At 37.8% G+C, this 19606-nt stretch overlaps 1 protein-coding gene and 1 long non-coding RNA gene across 2 annotated transcripts in view; one reads left to right on the top strand and one right to left on the bottom strand.

Moving 5' to 3' along the window:
• Positions 1-1374: 1374 nt before the first annotated feature.
• Positions 1375-12604, top strand: LOC140241719 (uncharacterized). The gene is made up of 4 exons (XR_011902100.1): positions 1375-1450; positions 3809-3863; positions 10854-10952; positions 12028-12604. It is a non-coding gene; the product is annotated as an uncharacterized lncRNA (long non-coding RNA).
• Positions 12605-15057: 2453 nt separating this feature from the next.
• LOC140242096 (dynein axonemal assembly factor 9-like) overlaps positions 15058-19606 on the bottom strand; it is an 82008-nt gene continuing 77459 nt past the window's right edge. The window contains exons 35-36 of the mRNA XM_072321856.1: positions 19167-19260; positions 15058-18239 (exon numbers count right to left, since the gene is read on the bottom strand). Coding sequence (XP_072177957.1) covers positions 18136-18239; positions 19167-19260 — 198 coding nt within the window. The 3' untranslated portion in view covers positions 15058-18135. The remainder of the gene's footprint in view (positions 18240-19166; positions 19261-19606) is intronic.

Raw genomic sequence — 19606 nt, 5'->3', positions numbered from 1 at the left:
GGTCGGTAGTCGATGTGTTTTAATCACTTAATGTTTATATGTCTGTTTGTCCGATTTGCACTTTATTGATATTGGTTTGAGGGGAAAAAAAACGTATATATATTGCAAGCTCCGCTTTTTACGGAGCTTCCCATCCATTTTTAACATTTTCAACATATTTTTTTTTTTTGGTTTTGTTTGTAAAGTAACTGTCATTGTTCTGTGAATTTGTTAATGATGTGTTTTAGGTTGTATATATGTAATTTTCTTCTTTTGTTTTTGTGTGTTCTTCTGTCTTTTTTCATTTCTAAAAGCGCTTCGAGACTTGAATGTAATTTGCGCTCTATAAAAATGGTTTATTATTATTATTGTTATTATTATTATTATTATCATTATTATTATTATTATCATTATTATTGTTATTATTGTGAAGTAAGTAGCACATATTTATTTCTTCCTCATTATTGTTTTTATACTATACATGTATATTTTGATGTATGCAAAATATGTAGTTTATATTGTTTTTTTTTCTTCGTGCTATGTTATGTACACTGACACTCTTTGTTGAAAATTAAATGAAATCAAGTGAAATCAAATCAAATCAAATCAAAATCTCCGAATTATCTGAGTAATGACATACTAATTTATGTGAAATAACATTGCTTGCAGACTATTACACCACATCAATACTTGTCGGAATGAATCAGGAAAGAGATAAAATCGGTTTTCAGGCCGGGATACAGTTTCAAAGATTTTTCAGCAAGCAGCTCTGATTTACAACTTTGCACAAATTTTTCAATCGAAATTGACTTCTGTTTCATCTGTAAGGGAATCGGCTTTGATAAGTCCTATATGGTCTTTTTTTTTTTTTAATTCCCATACATGCTAAGTATATCTTTTTGCATTATTCCTCTTGTTTCCAATATAAACGTAATGTGCAATAGGGCCTATGTTATGTCCGTGTATTTGTGTGTTTTTAATACTTTTTAGAATGTGGAATAAATAAAATTGAATTGAATTGAATAAATTAAATTTTATATTTAGTATTACGGGTAAGTTAAATTTTATTTCATTAAAACGAGTAAACAAGAAAAATATGCTCGTCGTTTATGAAAAGCTCGAAATAAATTTTCAAGATTGCTCAGAAAAACGACAGCTTCAAATCCCGATCATCAAAAGCACAAAATAATGGACGTGTGGAATTAGAAATTCCACAGAAAACTGACAGCTGTTTTGATAATAAAAATAGCCAATTCGAACTCTGCAGCTCTTGAATTTCCATGGATCACTCGGGTCAACGTGAGGCCTCTGCTGGTTTACCCAGGGCTTGTTTCATTCATTTCAGCAAAGATCGTAAAGCACGATCTTTGATTTCAGTAATAGTATCTTTTTTGGAGGTGAGCCCTCAACGTGCGATTACACTGCAGTAAAAATGGCCCCCGCACCGGTAGCCGTGTCGCCGCTCATCAAGGTGAAATACTCCTTAGCAGTGCTTTTTATGTATTTTTGTTTCTCATACACGATGAAATTGTAAAGTTGATACTATTGTTTCTTCATTTGTTTGTTCTTACTGTGTTATATGGGTTTATGCGTTTGTGTAATGCATGTGAAAAATGGCACTTGATCTCAGTCGGTGATTCATGGTACCGGTACGCGTACATGCGTTTCTACGTGGGTTTACAGCCTGCACAGACAGCGCAGCTTGCAGTTGCAGTGCAGCGGTTGTATGGTTGAGGGGTCTAGATATCGCGCACGAAAATTTGTGATGCTCTTATAATAGAAATTATTCCACAATCGTACCTGAATTTCTCGATAAATATCACGAAAATGCAAAAAAAATCACCTCCCAGAATCTCCTGATGATACGATGACGGAGTAGACCCCTGTCTAGTGCGCTGTCGCCGTTTGTATGTCGGACTTAATTTTATGCGTTCAATTTCTCGGGGTATGTAACGTTAAAGGTCGCGCAGCTGCCCTATGGAGTTTCATGTGCGTGAAAGTGTCTGCCCCTCTCTGCGGCTGTAACGTGCTTCGCTATTCGGCTTTCGTAGAATATTAATATAAACGATCGATCGAACAAATTACAAATTCTATCGGCTACGAACGAGACAAGCGAGACGACACGTCTAGGCTACAACATCCTTAAAACAGATTTTAAGCTGAGGTAGGTAAATTACAAGGTAAAAAATTGGAAATTTAGTGAAAAATTTGTTCGAAAAAATTGGAAATTTAGTGAAAAATTTGTTCGAAATCAAAATTTCTTACCTGCTTCCTTCTCATGTTTAGCGGTTGTCAGGTATGTTTATTCCATGGGCGTATCGGCAAATTTTGCGCTTAGTCCTACGCATAATATTGCTATACGCAGTTACGCTATGCGTGACCATTAAGTCCTTGCGCGAGAGCTAGTACCCTTACTATACATAGTGAGGTGCCCGCACTTTGTCAGGGGCCCGAATACCGTCACCCCGCTTAAAATTGTTTTAAGCGCACTAAACAAAAATTTATGCCCGGGACTGTGTTCAGTACGCTTGAAACTTGGCCGGGCTACCACAATCAAGCAAATTGTGGTGAAAACCGAACAGTTTTTCGCAAAAATCTGAAATTTTAATCGGAATACGTGTTTCCTGTTATAAGTATCACCACTTGTCCCCGCACGCATCTTTTACGTGTATGTCTATGGGAGCGTCACGGTCACCTGCACACGTCTTTTACGAGCTTTGTCTATGGGAGCGCGGGTGACGAGTTGCGGGCCCCTTCCTTAGCGTGCAACTTTTTCGCATCGTTCGCGTTTGACGACGATAGCTGCAAATTTTCAATATCGATCAGTGAACTTGTGATTCCATTGGAATTTTCAGCATTTTCCTGTATGTGAGTTGGATTTTAAAGAATTTCAGTGGCGAAATGTGATTCAAATATGTGCAAACATTAACTATGACGAGGTGCGGGTCACCCAAGTATACTTGTAGTGCACGGTGCAGTCATGCAGCGCCCGCAGTGCAGTGCAGTGCCAGTGCAATTCAAATGAAGAAGGTGGTCCATCATGATCATGAGTCGTAGACAGGAAAATCCGTCTGTCCGGAGGTGGTTTTTATCATTTTTAAAAAACTTTTATGGCTCCAGCTCTCCTCCGTGGTGGTGATTGTAGGAGGGGATTCTGTCGAGCTAACCCCGGTGCAGGGCGCAGCTGGCAGCTGCAAGCTGTACGGCCACGGGTTGGGGTTGGTTGCTGGTACGCGTACGGTTACTGTCATTAGTGTCAAGCCAGACGTTAACCATAAAACTCCAGATTTAACCATGTTTCCATGCAAATATTACACATGGTGTACTCACTTTTGTTGCCACTATTTTCATGAAATATGCATAATATTTCATAATTCAGGTCATGAATACTAATTTTTGCCTCAATTCCTGTCACGCCAGGTCCTTTTTACAATCTCTGTGAGACTTGTTATTTAAAATCAACAATTTGGAGAATTACAATGTACATTCGAAATTTCAAATGCTCATGTGGGGTGTACTCAATTCTGTTGGGTCTGTAGTTTAGACAAGAACTTTGGTGTGCAGTTTAATTTCACAAGTCTTCACTTTGATCTTGTGAAATCTGCAAAATTAAATAAAATGCACACAAAAATTTCTAGTTTTACAGTATGTTATGATTATGAATATTAATTGACAATATTGATGTAGCTGTCAGCCAGCAATGCATTGATTGTCATCTGTGCCAAGTAAACTTGAGACATGTCTGTGAAATTCAACTCTTTTCTGGTTTTGGATCCCAGCCACGCTTTCATGAATTCATACTTTTTCTAATATTTTCTCTTTCCTCCAGTTTGCAAGGTATTCAGCCCTGCTGATTGGCATTGCATATGGATCAAAGCACAATAGTAAGCACACAGTTTTCTATATTATGTAGTTGTTTGGTTTCAGCTGGGTTTTAAATTTACCTGCTAGTAGATTTGATATCTGGAATGCAAATTTTGATCAAACTTATTTTTACAGTTTTGTTAGATTGCCATTGAAAAAGAAATGACTTTGTAAATTTCACATGAATCTTCGAAGCAGGTTTTTGTTTTGTTTTCTTTTAGTTTTGGTTCAAAGTTACATTATTCTTTTTCAGCTAAAAGACCTATCGATCTGGGCTTGCTGAAGAAGATGACATCAACATTTTTCACATGAACATGCTTCCATGCATGCTTGAATGCACACTTTGTACAGTAGTTGCATTTATATTGTCACTGTTATTAGGTGATCCGAGTATCCTCTCGGATCACCTTCAGTATCTGTACGGATTCTTTGTTCTTCTTCTTCTTCTTCTTCTTCTTTCTTTATTTCTGGACAAAAGTTGTGTATCTACTTACTCAGAAAGTACTCACAGTATCAACTTCAAACTCATACCATATATGTATCATGTCCCAAAGACGACAAATTTTACATATCATTGTGATTGGTCGATGGTGACGTCACTATGACGTCATTATATGAAAAAACATTCTCAATCATATCTCATTAATGGAATGGAGTTTTTCAATGAAATTCACGTCACATATATTTCAAGATATGCCCATTCCACTCATTTTCTCAAAATTCATATTTTCTCTTAAAACGTGCGCGTACGTGCGTGTTGAAATATTTGTATGCTCAAATCGAGCTCAAATTTTTTTGCACACGTTTCAGACCATTTGGAGCATTTTTTGAAAAATTGAAAAAATTGGACGGACGCGTACGCGTGCGCACATATACGCACGCACAGCTCATATGCAATATAAATTTCCCATTTTTTTACATTTATCGGATGCCTGAAATGTCAAGGAATATTTCTACCAAGTTTCAAGTCAATCCGACTTAATATGACGTCATACGGGCCCGTCAAAGTTGAAATTCCGCGCGCGCGTCAATGGCGATATACAGTGCAACAATGCCAAAAAACCGCCAATTTTAAATCCGAATTTACTCGTCAGGGTGGACGGTGACCCCCCATTTTCTTTACATATTCTGAAAGCTAATGAGTTGTACATGTCATTTCATGGGTTGGCGATGCTGAAAAAATGATTAAAAGATATCAAATTTCTTAATAAAATAATAAAAGTAAATTTTCAAAATGACGACATCAAATTTTAAGTTCACTCAAGCATATTTCAATTATTCTTTTGTTGATTTTGGTCCAAATTTCAATATGTTGTAGCTTATTAAATTGTCTTTCAGTCATATAATAACAACATTTTGATTGAATGACAGCATCACCTCGTAAAAAGGGATTAAAAGTAACATTGTCAAATTTGACCAGTTTACGTGTTATCTCTATGGGAGTGCAGTTTTTCTGGAAATGAAAACTGACATGACTGTCTTTATCGAGCACTAGCTCACTTATGCTTCAGTGAATTTCTCCCATATTTTAGTATGTTGTAGCTGAGACTTTGGGCTATCGTAAGTGTGCCCTTCGTTTTTTCATACGGAGTCGGCATCACGTCCAAAAACTTGGTTGAAATTAAAGCTTATCTTCGATGTATTGAAATATTTCTTTCTTTCTGCAACTTTCTTTGCAACAACTCAAGAAACACATACCCTATCACCACCATATGTACAGTGAAACCCCGTTATAACGAGTTCGGTTATAACGAGGAACCGCTTATAACGAGGTGATCGCGTCGGTCCCGTTTTCCTTTGCGTGTAAACCTATGGCAGAACGAATCGGTTATAACGAGTTCGGTTATAACGAGATTCCGGTTATAACGAGGACAATTTCGGTGCATCATGATAAAGAAAAACATAAGCAATTTGATCGGATATAACGAGGTTCCATTTCTTGACTAAATTGCCGCTTTCAAACACGCGACAAACGAAACCCTGAAAACCGAAATCACGCAATCCACGTCTTTTTCCGTTTTGCAGAGAACCGTTCCTTCCATGTTTTCTTCTAAGACACAGGAATGTCTTCCGATGTTCCTGCTAAATCATTAAACATAATCATTCGATTTTCTTTTCCGCGAGATACGCGTGCGTGATATTAGGGCAGACCACACCGCAACGAGAAATAAAAAAGATAACGCATTCAAAAACTTTTCATGTAGCGACACTTGAGGCCAAAAATGGACAATTGGAATGCGTGTGCAACTCATTATTATATCCTTTCCATTTTTAGTTCCGACTTCCAGTTCTTTTGCTGCTTAGCAAATATGAGTGTGGATGATTAAAGCCGAAATAATTAATGAAATCATCGCGATCCCGTCGGGTGACAGTAGCGTAAAAATAGTTGAATAACGCATGTTAACCTCCTTAATCGGTGTTCAGAAAAAGAAACGAACGCATTTATTAATTTGAATAGATCTGGATTTGTTCATTATCATTAACGAATGATAATTTAAATATGAGTGTGTATGATTAAAGCCGAAATAATTAATGAAATCATCGCGATCCCGTCGGGTGACAGTAGCGTAAAAATAGTTGAATAACGCATGTTAACCTACTTAATCGGTGTTCAGAAAAAGAAACAAACGCATTTATTAATTTGAATAGATCTGGATTTGTTCATTTTCATTTAACAAATGATAATTTAAATATGAGTGTGTATGATTAAAGCCGAAATAATTAATGAAATCATCGTAATCTCGCCGGGTGACAGTAGCGTAAAATAGTTGAATAACGCATATTAACCTACTTAATCGGTGTTCGGCAAAAGAAACAAACGCATTTAACAGTTCAAGGATGTACAAAACGCGAAGAGATTTTCGAAAGAAAGTAAAGAACGCATTTTTAATCCCGTCGGACGCAACGATCATACATTGTATAAAATTACAGCCGAAATGATTCATGAAATTATCGAATTCCCGCTGGGCTCCAACAGCGTAAAATACCTCTCAAGTTAACGGTAAATAACGCATGTACAGATGTATGTTACGCTGAAATTATCGCGATCTCGCCAGGTGACAGTAGCGTAAAAAACAGTTGAATAAGCATGTTAACCTAAATCAGAAAAAGAAACAAACGTATTTATTAGTTTGAATAGATCTGGGTTAGTTCATTATCACAATTTTAACACTGCATTTCACAATGAAGATTTTTCTTTCTTTCAGAATGGTCTATGAGGTACAGATTTGCGTAAAAAGAATCACAACGTAACCTTCCACATTCATAGTCCTGTCGCATATTTTTCAAGAACGGATGTACAAAACGCGAAGAAATTTTCGGAAGAAAATGGAGAACGCATTTTTAATCCCTTCGAGCACAACGATCATAAGATTATATTGTACAAGATTACAGCCGAAATGATTCATGAAATCATCGCATTCCCGCTGGGCACCAACAGCGTAAAAATACCTCGCAAGTTATGGTAAACAACGCCTGTATTTTACTCTATTTGCGCTGGTGTTAGGAAAAATTAACAAACAAGAATTACAATAAAGAATTATCTCATTTCAACATCTACTTTTTCGTCTAATTCACAAATAATTTCCCTTTATTATCTCAATAATAATGATCCATAATTGTGTAATAACAACGCAAAGGATGGGTATATTCCGATGTCGTGCTTATGTTTTTCTTTGTTTTTGATGCGTACGGTTATAACGAGGTACCGGTTATAACGAGGTAATATCGCCGGTCCCACGGACCTCGTTATAACGGGGTTTCACTGTACTTCTTTCTTTATCTTCTTTGTGACGTGCTATGTCTATGGGAGGGGATTTCTCTAGATGTGAAAATTGACATGTTTAGTTCATATCATGTACATTATTTCATAAAATAATAACTACTTCATCAGACGCCATCTTGGGTATGTAAATTAGGGTCAAAGGTCATAAATGTTTCATCCTGTATCTTGGTAAATACATGTCCTATCTTTCCCATATTTTGCACACGTAAAGACCATGTTACAAGGGTCATTTCACAAAATAACCACTTTTTGCTCAGATGCCATCTTCTCTGTGCAAAGTGGGGTCAAAGGTCATATGTACTTCTTTCTTTATCTTCGTTGTGACGTGCTATGTCTATGGGAGGGGATTTCTCTAGATGTGAAAATTGACATGATTGTCTTTATCGAGCACTAACTCACTTACCCTTCGGTGAATTCCTTCCAGATTTTAATGTGTTGTAGCTGAAACTTTGCGCTATCGCACGTGTGCCCTTTGTCTTCAAATGGTGTCGGGATCACGTCCAAAAACGTGGTTGAAATTAAAACTTATCTTCGATGTATTTTCATATTTCTTTCTTTTTCCAACTTTCTTTGCAATAACTCAAGAAAAACAGCCCCTATGACCTCCATATTTTGCACATATTTAGTTCATGTTACGTACATTATTTCATAAAATAACAACTACTTGATCAGACACCATCTTGTGTATGTAAATTAGGGTCAAAGGTCATAAATGTTTCATCCTGTATCTTGGTGAATACATGTCTTATCTTTCCCATATTTTGCACACGCAAAGACCATGTTACAAGAATCATTTCACAAAATAACTACTTTTTGCTCAGATGCCATCTTGGGGGTGCAAAGTGGGGTCAAAGGTCAGATATACTTCATTCTGTATCTTCGATAGTGTATACGGAATTCGGTACCCAAGATGGCAGGTCTGACTCCCTTTTCTAAATGAGAATCCAAATATCACACAGCCAATGTCTCTAAACACAGATGAAACCTATATGGTCATGCCTATTGCGATCAGGACTCGAATCATTGATTTAAAAAAAATCGGATCACCTAATTTGTCAGTCTTGACAAATTCCGAGTCTAGTCTTATTTTTGTGAGTTTCATGGGATGACTGATATTTGCGACATCGAGAACACAGAAATATCACCTCTTGTAAGTTAACTCAGGGCAACATATACTTATACCATCATCAAAAAGGGGAAATTGCTAATTTAAACTTTTCTCTACAAGAGGGATGACTTGATTTTTAATTTTCCTTTGATACTTTGTTTCTTGCTGGGGAATACAACTCTCACAAAATTGTCTGGCAAGTCCTGTTTGTGGAATATTTGTGGAATAATATGTTTGCTAAAATTGATACAGGTGTTATCTATGTAAACTATTTTAAGAAAGTAACGGTATAAGAATATCAAACAGTGTGAGAACTGGACCCAGAATATCTTGGATACCGTTAAAATGTTCGTTCGATAGATTTTTTATGCCTCTGCCACGAAGTGTCGCCGGAGGCATTATGTTTTCGGGTTGTCCGTCCGTCCGTCCGTAATCAATTTTGTGGACAGCGTATCTAAAAAACTGTTAGAGGTATCATAATGAAACTTGGCATGTATATGTATGAGTGGGCGAAGTTGTACCTATCAACTTTTGGGTGCACATGCTCAAGGTCAGAGGTCAAAAGGTCATGGTCAAATGCTCAAAATTTTACTATTTCCCCTATATCTATGCAATGCCTGGAGGTATTTTCTTGAAACTTGGTGTATACATGAACTACCAAATAAAGATTCCCCAGATAGAGTTTTGGGTCATGAAGTCAAAGGTCAAGTGAAAATGTTGCAATTTCACTTTTTTCTCCATATCTCACAAATATTTCAAGGTATCTTCATTGAACTTAGTATATATGCATGTTCTGACTGGCAGTTATCATGTAGGGAATCAAGGGGTCATGGGTCAAAGGTCAGGGATCAAAGGTCAAGGTCAACTCATCAAAATGTCATTATTTCCCTCTTATCTATGCAATGCCTGCAGGATTTTTTTCTTGAAACTTAGTGTTTGCATGTATTACCCAAAACAGATTCTCTTGGAAGTTTCTTGCCAAAAGGTAGAAGGTCAGAAGATCAAAGGTCAAGTGGATGTGCTAAATTTCACTTCTTCTTTAAACTTATAAAGGGTCAAAAGTTGGGTACAAATCCTCAAATCCCCAAATACCTACACTCCTAGACAGTATAGCTATATTCATCCAATTAAACCTAGTTCAAGGAAAGTGAACATTCAATGTATTTGTGACAAACCTGTCATTTTAACATTTTGCCAGTTTTGTGAAACTGTCATCACACATTGTCAAGACAATGTGCTATAGACCTACAATGTATTCAGAGAACCATGCATTATGGCGGAGGCATACCAGTCGCCATAGCGACATTTCTAGTTTTTTTGTTTTTGTTTTTGTTTTTGTTTTTTTTACTCGTTTATTTCCAAGAAAGGTTGTGGGATCATGTGTGAAATGTGAAGAGAAATATGACACACTTAAGCTACAATGTATCATTGTACAGTGGCATATGCTGCCAACTTTCGAAAACTGAAACTATGGCATTATAGTGAATGAAAATGAGCCTTATTTTCAGAGCTACCAGCTAGAATGTTATTTACAATGATGAGTGTCTTTTGTCTAAATGTGACTGTATGATTTTGAAGTAAAGTTATTGTTTTTTTTGTGCTTTAAATTTGAAGTATTGTGAAGGTTGGTAGCCCTGTATTTTTGTAGGAATCAGCAATGAGTGAGGTGTAATACTATTTTCTGTTGACCCTTGAAATTGATAGTGGCACATTCAGGGGTCGCACTTAACTTTTTTTTTTTAACTAGCCAGGCGGACTACTTAGAATCAATTTTGACACTGAAGCAATATTTTGGCTAGCCAAACGGACTAGTTACTACAGAATTTTATGATTTTTAGATAGTCCGACGTGATTTTGGGTGGCCAGTGGCCAGTGGACCATCGCCAATTTCGAACCCTGACATTTTTATCTGAAGAAACAACAATAACTTGTATTTCACAAGGCTTCTTGAACAGGTGAAGTCAAATTAGTGTGCGTACAAGGTATGAGGCAGTCCTACTGAAATACCATGCAAATGTTTTTGTATCTGTAATATCACTGAGCATTTGTTGATTTGGCGTAGAAGCGGCAGTGAAAATGTTGATGATAATGATTGCACCTTTGCCCTTTGACATATAGAATCATTAGAGAAGAAAGAGGCCCAAATTCTGGATATGAAGGCCAAAGCCAAGGCAGCTGAAGAGCAGAAGGCAGCTCAAGCCGCCGCTGCAGCAGCAGGTAAGTGTGACAGGTTCTGTTCACTGGTCCCTATCTTCATTTTAGTATTTTTCAGTAATGACAAACTCAAGAGCACTCATTGAATGAAAGTGTCAGTTCCTTTTGTGGAATATTGGGCAGTAACATTGATGAACAGCTTAGTTTGTAATGTTTGTAATGGATTTCATAATAATTCTTATTTGGGGGATGCAGGCAATATCTTCTTTGCATTTCAGTTTGCAGAAGGCTAAAGATGATGAATTACGTAACTTTGAGGGGATGAATAATGCCAAACATAAAGAGCCTGCGCTGCACTGGCCACTCTATTGTCGTTTTTATTTCTTGGTTATCAGAAAAGTAAGAGACATTTCCAGCTGTTGACATCTGAAACTACATTTTGAAACAAACAAACAAATAAAACACTCCCCCCCCCCCCCAAAAAAAAAAAAAAAAAGGAAAACGAACAAAGCAAAGACATGGTCATCTTGTTATTATCGTAATTCCATTGATATGGGTAAAAAAATTATTATGCAGTGAATTTCTGTATCTCAAAGTAAGTGTTCAGGTAAAATTACATTGTTTGATTATTAAATCAAGGACCATTTGATGAAGTTTGCAATCAGTTAGTTTGCAATAACCCAGTTACCATGGCAGCAACCTTGATACTTGCTGCTCATTGGTTGTTTCTGTCTGCTGCCATGGCAACTGCATTTTGTACAGCCTACAAATTTTGCTATATATAATGGGCCCTAGATTTGGTATAATGATAGTAGTACGATGCTATCATTCATTAAACAATTTTACTTTGGTTGTGGTATGTTCACGTTTAATAACACCATACCTGTTTAATATGAATAACCAATTTAGTACCACTTATTATTTTAACTCTGTCTTCTAAAAGGAGATATGATACACCAATCGTGCAAATTTGCAAATTTCAAAAATGAGTGTGAATGAATAGGAAAATATTTTGATATGTTGTGATTTTGCCTACACATCTTTTGTTTAAGTCTTGTGCTGCTTTGTACGCAAAAGTTGTATCTGTAATGTGATAGCCGTGCTAACATGTTCTTTCCCTGTCTTTTGATCTCGACAGGTGGAGAGGGTAGCATTTTCAACTAGATGTTTTGAAGCCCAGACAGGATTCCCTCATCAAGCAGTAACGGCTCCTCAGCAAGACCACCAAAAAGGGATTTCCTCCCAGAGAGCTGTCCAGGAGGTGGACCTCACTTCTGTTATTCACCATCATGTGGACCTCAGAACCTTTGGAACTGTTGCTGCCTGATAACGCCAGTGCAGCGGCTGTCTGTGTTTTGTAATTTGTAATGTGTGGACTGATGTGCAACCTTTTTCCCTCGCCCTCTCTTACTGGTACTTTCTTGCAAAGAAATTTGCATCTTGATATTCATGTGGAGAGATACTCTCTCAGGCCCAAGACAAGAACTTTCTTTGCCTGCAGTTCAGTCACACAAAACTGAATATGGCCACTGAATTACGACAACTTTTGGAAACTTCATTGATCGAAGACCACACACTTGCCCCATGTTGGGGAGAGACCAGCTTCAATGTTGACAGCACCTCCTCTGTAATACCTCATCCATGAATTCTCAGTTGCACTTAAAATGTTTTGTGTAAAAATGAGATTAAAATAAATTTATACAAGAGAATCAAAATTATGTAAATTTTTTTATCTTTTGTATTCAGTGAGCCTAGATTAGATGGTGACTTTTCAGGAGCGAGTGTTAAAACCTCTGCATCAAAATTGTGGTATATTTTTCAGGATTGTGTTCTGTGCTAGATTAGAAGAGAAGCCAATAGCAGATAATGGGTTATTGGTCTATTGGTAAGAGTAACGTATACATGTATATGTATTGATATACAACACCAGAAAGAATGTAGCTATCTGATTGGTCAATTGCCCATCACACGACACTCAGTTAAAAGTACCATTGCATGCTGTGGCTGTCAGCCATGTAGTTTTGTTCGAGCAAAAATGGATAACGCATACTTGTGTTCATTACAAGGCTCCGATGTCACAAACATTTGCTGCGCGCACTTTTGTCACTCATTTTTGTAAACAACTTCAACCGATCAGTTTCGTTCGCGTGCGTACACATACACTTGACGGCTGACTGACTCTGCAGCTACTCCTTCGCCATTCACGAAAATGGTTGCCCTTGCTGTGCTAAATTCAAGAATCTGTGTGGACCACATTCTGTTTACATCCAAGGTGTTGTATAAAACAAATAGCATTTGGTCTTTACTCGTGCAATGAACAAGATTTTGCACTCGATGAGAGATTCAAAGGCTTACTATTCAACTCCGCTTTGCTCGTTGAATAAAGCGCCTTTATCTTTCACCTCGTGCGAAATCTTGTACCATCACACTCATGACCATTCACTATTTGTATAATACAATGTATATATGTAAACTGCTTACATATATATATATATATATATATATATATATATATATGAGGGGCGACTGAAAAGTTTTGAGCCTTCAAGAGATGGTAAGAGGCAGAAGTATTTAATTGCTCTATTTTACTACATAGTCCCATTGTGAGTCCACACACTTCCTCCAGCGGTGACGTAGTGCCTCTATGCCACTGCAGTAGAAGTTCTTTGGTTAGTCCTCCAGGTAGGAGTCAACAGCATCAATGGCCTCATCATCAGTGGTGAAGCGTTGTCCAGCCAAATCTTTTTTGAGGTTCGGAAAGAGGTGGAAGTCTGATGGGGCTAGATCTGGTGAATACGGTGGGTGCGGAACTAGTTGGAACCCACAGTCATGAATGGTTGCCATAGCAACTGCTGATGAATGCGCTGGAGTATTGTCCTGGTGAAACAAGACACCTTTTGTGATCATTCCAGGCCTCTTTTTCCATTTTTTATGAATCGCCTGATACAGAAAGTTCAAGAACCTGTAAAATAAGGATAAAAATTGTTATGACCAAGAAATTTGGTTGGTAGGATTAAGATATAATGAAGACTTCATGGACCAAATTTGGCCTTCATATCTTAATCCTTTCTATGTTAGGCTCAAAACTTTTCAGTCGCCCCTCGTATATATATATCTTATCTATGTATATTCTATACTGTAAACATAATATATTCCCGGCATGAATTTTTCGCGAAATTGGAGCGGACGGCCTTTTTTGCGGCATTAAATTTTCATGAACTGCCACTGGCATTCAATGCATATGGTGTAGACAAGTACTTTCGCATGCATTTTAATTTCGCGAATCTCGGCGCTTGCGAAATTCGCAAAATTAAAATGCACGCGAACATTCCTCGTTTTACAGTAACCTATCTACTATCTATCTATAGAAAACTTCCACAAGTTCCATTACGTAACTGAATTGCACCAAATTCTCCATGTGACAATTTCATTTTGATAAATGCATTGAAAATTATCACTACAAGAGCTTCATAATGCATAACTTGTCATTGACCAGTTACACACATTTTCAAAGGCACATGGTCCGGGTGGTTTAGTTGAATGCGTACGCAGGTGCATGGTGCAAGTTTCCTATAGAGGCTTACGCTATCGACTCTTTAGCGCTTACGCTGTGACCCATTTCCCGGAGTCCGAAGAAGTACGATCCACTGTAGTCAGTGGTCTTATCACAGTTCAGTTCATGATTTGGCTGAGGGGGATGACAGCTTTAGCAAACTTCTTTTGTGATGTCATAATAACAAGCACATATGCACGCACCCTGGCATTACCACAAACTGCGCCTTTAAAGCCAACATCTCATCTGTTGATACTTGTGTGTGATAATACAATACATGTACATACTGTGTGGAGTTGCACTTTGCATTGCAGTGGCATTCTCAAATGATTACTGCTTTGTAGAATTGATTCAGGATGGGCAACAAAAATAAGAAGCACGGCAGATGAAAGAAAAAAAAAGAAAGAAATGAATTAATACTAAGACCCTGTTTACAGTGCGGGGCTGGGCCGAGCCGCGGCCGAGCCGCGGCTGAGCCCAGCCTCAATTGCGAGGGTCTATATGAACCACAGCATTCTTGAGACAGCGATGTGTGTAGGATCAGTTCGTGTGAGTGTTATATCCATTCAGGACCGAGTCAAACAGTCCATAGTAAACCACTCTAGTGACACAGGCTTAACTTTGAAGCACAATTTATTGGCAAACCACATCAAACATCATCAAAGAATGGAACATCTGAACAATAAGTTAGCTTCTTTTGTTTTCTTTTTTTCCAAGAAATACAACATATCGTCGGTTGAGAATGATAAGGGGGTTAAGTTGCCTCAAAACCAATAGTGTTCGGGACAACTTAACGCCCTTCTCATTCTCAACAGACGATATCAGCCCTTGGGACTGATAATCACTGTAAACAAGAGAACAAGAAATGGTGTTATGTAGTAGAAATAGAAAGTGCACATGTATGTATTGACAGTAGGCCTATGGTATACTTTGGAAGAAAAGAAGAAAGATGAATATTGGAAAATGCCATTTGGACGGAACAGTAGTGATTACAAAAATTCACATTCTCATTTTCCAGTCGGTGCCTAGACTGGTTATCTACATGACACCAAGATGCAAAGATAATACAGAATATGTATGTCTATACACAAACGGGGTACAATTGTTTCAAAGAAAATTTATACAACCATCAGCTTTGAAGAAGAAAATGTACACACTTGTACCAGAATCGGTAAGTATAACTCCAGACGAACATGCCTCAGCCTCTACACGAATACCATCAGCTGGTTTTATTCTGCAAGGCTTCTATGCAGAAACAGAATGACAGAAATATGCATTTTTTTTCAAGATATTCGCTGCATTGCAAATATTAGTAGTAGCGCCTATGTATTAAAATGAAGAGAAACATATTAAGTGTCAACAGGGGATCAAAAACGATGGAACCACAGTTACTACACGTAGCATGCCCCATTTTGAAAACAACTCTAAATTTTAGACTTTAAATTTCAGCATAGAAAAAGAATACACAGTACAATGCATGTACTATTATCCTCGTCAATATCCTTCAGATACAAACATCCAAGTAGTATCAGAGAGAATATCAAATTTAACACAATTTGCACACATTGGTCCTATTTCTACCAACTACATTGTATGTCCGTGTGTGAAGGTCAGCTCCTTGAAAGACATTTCCTGCCCAGAAGAAAGCAAGGCACATGGACAGGCGAAGGAAATGAAACAATGTGGCCTGGCTGTTGGAAAATGATGCCAGCTGTTAGCATTTCCCCCATCTCGCAAACTCTTTTGCATTTGAAACTCTGCATTACATCAGAACCAACAAAAAATGCTAATGGTACGACTGAGAGTGGTCGTTCTTTTTCAACAACAAAACAACACATTTGCTTTGTTCAGAAAGGTCGCCTCTCCTGAATGGCAGTGAATTCGAATATCATCTGATCGGACATCTGATGGGACATAAGCATAAGGTAGGGCATTCTTTATCCTACAACTCTACATTAATCCATTTGGAACCCACTTCTACAGAATATCATTGACATTTCATACATTACGGCTTCTAGTGGCAATTAAAGAGTTAAACCAAGTATTGTCAGTTTTATGTCCACGCTTGTAGTACCCCCTTACAGAAGAACCACTGTCCCGTACATCATTTTGCAGTGTGCAAAGCTTCGTACAATCAGCCTTCCATCTCTGCAGCTTCCATAGGAGAAGTACTCTGATTTTTTTTTTCACACTCAAGAAATTCATCACTACTGTACCTCTAAATCAATATTGTACTGAGCACCAGAGTCGAGTCTTGCACAAGGTGGAGTATTTTGACCTACATCTATGCATATCACTTAAGCAAAACTGACTTTGTTTAGACTCTTTTTTTTTTTCTTCCAAATATAACAATGTCTCTTGCATCGAAAGAAGGTAGTGAAACTGGAATTATTGCAACATCCAATACAAAATGTAAACAGGAATATTCATCAAAGTCTAAATAGGAACTGAACAGTACACACATATTGTTGCTGGGGCGACAAGACCTCGTATCTACAAAATGTCAAATGTTCAGGAGAGCCAAAAAACATAGCGGCTAAAGCACTGTGGCGAATGGAAGAGCCTTTCCTTTGACATGCTGTGGTGGCTTCATTTTTGGAGTAAGACAGTTGGGATTTGGACAGGACATCACTTAACCCATTATTTGACTATTAATCCAAAAAAGTCATTTTCATCAAAATTGCAGATACAAAGTTTTGTCACCCCAGCGACGACATGCATTTTTAGTGGAATGACTCATACCATGCAGTTTTGAAATACACTTTGCACCATCAACAGGACTGCACATACAGTTCTGCTTGCGAGAAATACTTCTTTGTCATAGCTTGTATTCCAGGTTGCCATCATAGACCTTTTTTTTTTTCATTCTGAGCTAATAACCATGAATTCATTGGCAAAAACTCTCATGTCTTGTTGACATTACAAGACGAGGTAATGTTGTATAAGAGCGAACCCAAAGACCCTCATCACATCCCCAGTAGGTGATTTACATGCCGTCATTCAATCCCAGCATATGAAGAACTACTGACCCTACTCCTTGGCCTCAAACATGCCCCATTATAACACGTCGAGGGATCAGTCACTCCTGTTGTCGTAATTGCTTTTTGTAGGTGAGAAATGCAAAAAGTACACCTGATATTTCTCTAAGTAAACTTTTACTTATCCCAGCCCTCTCTACCTCTCATTCTCTCAAGAAAAAGAAAAAAAAAAAAAAGAGAAGAAAAAACAAAACATAAAAACCCACATCTTTTTTACCCCTGATGGCTCACTCAAACTGTAACTTCTGCAGCTGTTTTAATTGAGAATAATTTACAGCCATCCCCTCAAGAAAAACTTCTGTCAAACTGATAGCTTCAAGGAATTTTACATGAAAGGAATTATTTTTTTTTTGCTGCCTTCTGCACACGGCGCACACCAGCCTTCTTATTTCTTGCCTTGCCGAAGATCCACACCAGTCTCACTCATTTCTTGTCTAGTTGAAGATCCACACCAGTCTTGCTTATTTCTTGCTAAGTCAAAAATCCTCAACTGTCTTCCCATCTCTCCCCTAGTCAAAGATCCATGCAAGTCTTCTCATTTCTTGCCTGGTCAAAAGCTCCACACCAATCTTCTCATTTCTAACCTGGTCAAAGCAGTCTTAATTCTCATTTCTTGCATAGTCAAAGATCAACACTGAGTCTTCTCATTTCTCTCCTAGTCAAAGAGGTCCCTATAGTCCTCAGCTGCTATTTTGTCGTTGTACTCCTTGATCTTCACATTACTCTCCTCGATGAAGTCACTGATGTATCTCTCCATTTCTGCAGTGAGAAAACAAACAAACGTAGTGATGACCTCATCGGATGTAGCAACACTAATGAATACCTATAAGAATCCAGACTTAAAAATGATGAAATATACCAATTCTGAAAGCATGAATTACAACGATCCTTTAAAACACTAGACAGGTGACATCTGCTTTGAGCATGATGCTGTAGGTTTTCACAATTGCTATGTAAGACTGCAACTCAAGCATCAATTCTTCGTCAACAGGAGAATTACTTGAACCAGTGATACAGATAAAAAAAGATATTGTCACATGCACTTGAAAAATGGTGCTCATGACATGTTTTCTTATATGGCTGTGGAAATCAGCCAACTGCATGTTTTGTTCCTTGAGGAATGACACTTAATTCTGTGAATTAATTTTCATCTCTGACCCCATGCTCTGAACAAGATACAATTGACAATTGAATCTGTATACAGTGGAACCTCCTTATAGAGAGGTCGGAAGTAACAAAACCTTCTCATAACAGGCTGATTTTGCATGTCCCAACTCTCTATATTTCTTTATTTTTTTGTAACCTGATATTCCAAGGTAATTGTCATAGTTTTTAGGTCCTTGTTATCATGAGGTCGCCCTGTATCTGCATCAAATTATAGCAAAAGATAACAAAATGTGGTAATTACATTATGTAAAGTCGATATTGCTTCAGTGACAGCCTATTCTCCAATCCTGAAAGATTTGACTACACAGAGTTAATGGACGGTGATTGACTTTGTGATGACAACTCTTTCCTACAATGCAATCACCTTAACATTGCCTGATTTGGCCATGCAACCAACCAGCGAGACGCCAAAATTGTCATGAATCTGCCGAATTGGCAAGGGAGGGAGAGGGGGAATGAGAACATGAGAATGGATATTACTGTCAGGCGAAACCGAGAGCCAAAATGGATGAAACTCACCTGGGTGAGTGTTGGTCTTTTCACCACTCATGCTGACGTACTGACTGCCGTTGTAGAACCAGCCGGCTGGCAGGGGATCAAGGTGATGCATCTCCTGGCAACGTGAAAACAATTAGATATGTTCTGTTTTTCTAGTTCTTTTTCATCTTTTATGGCATTACTTCTCTGAATCTGAACAACATCAGTAAATTCACTTCCAAACAGTTTACAACCACTACTGCCACACTTACTGCATAAATGATATGTTCGCGATGCTTTTATTTTTGCAAATTTCACAAGTCAACTGAAATTCAGGAAATCAGTAACTCATGACAATTGTACCTCCTGAAACACAAATGTACTGAAATCGTCTCCAAAGTGGAAAATTAGTAACTTTTTCTCCTCGAAAGGGAAAATACTCCTTTCTCATTTCATCACAATGGTTCTCGATCATAAATTCA

This window comes from Diadema setosum, chromosome 18, assembly GCF_964275005.1.
Source record: "Diadema setosum chromosome 18, eeDiaSeto1, whole genome shotgun sequence".
NCBI lineage: Eukaryota > Metazoa > Echinodermata > Echinoidea > Diadematoida > Diadematidae > Diadema > Diadema setosum.
Note: the sequence above shows the minus strand (reverse complement) of the source record. Positions and strands in the feature narration are given on the sequence as shown.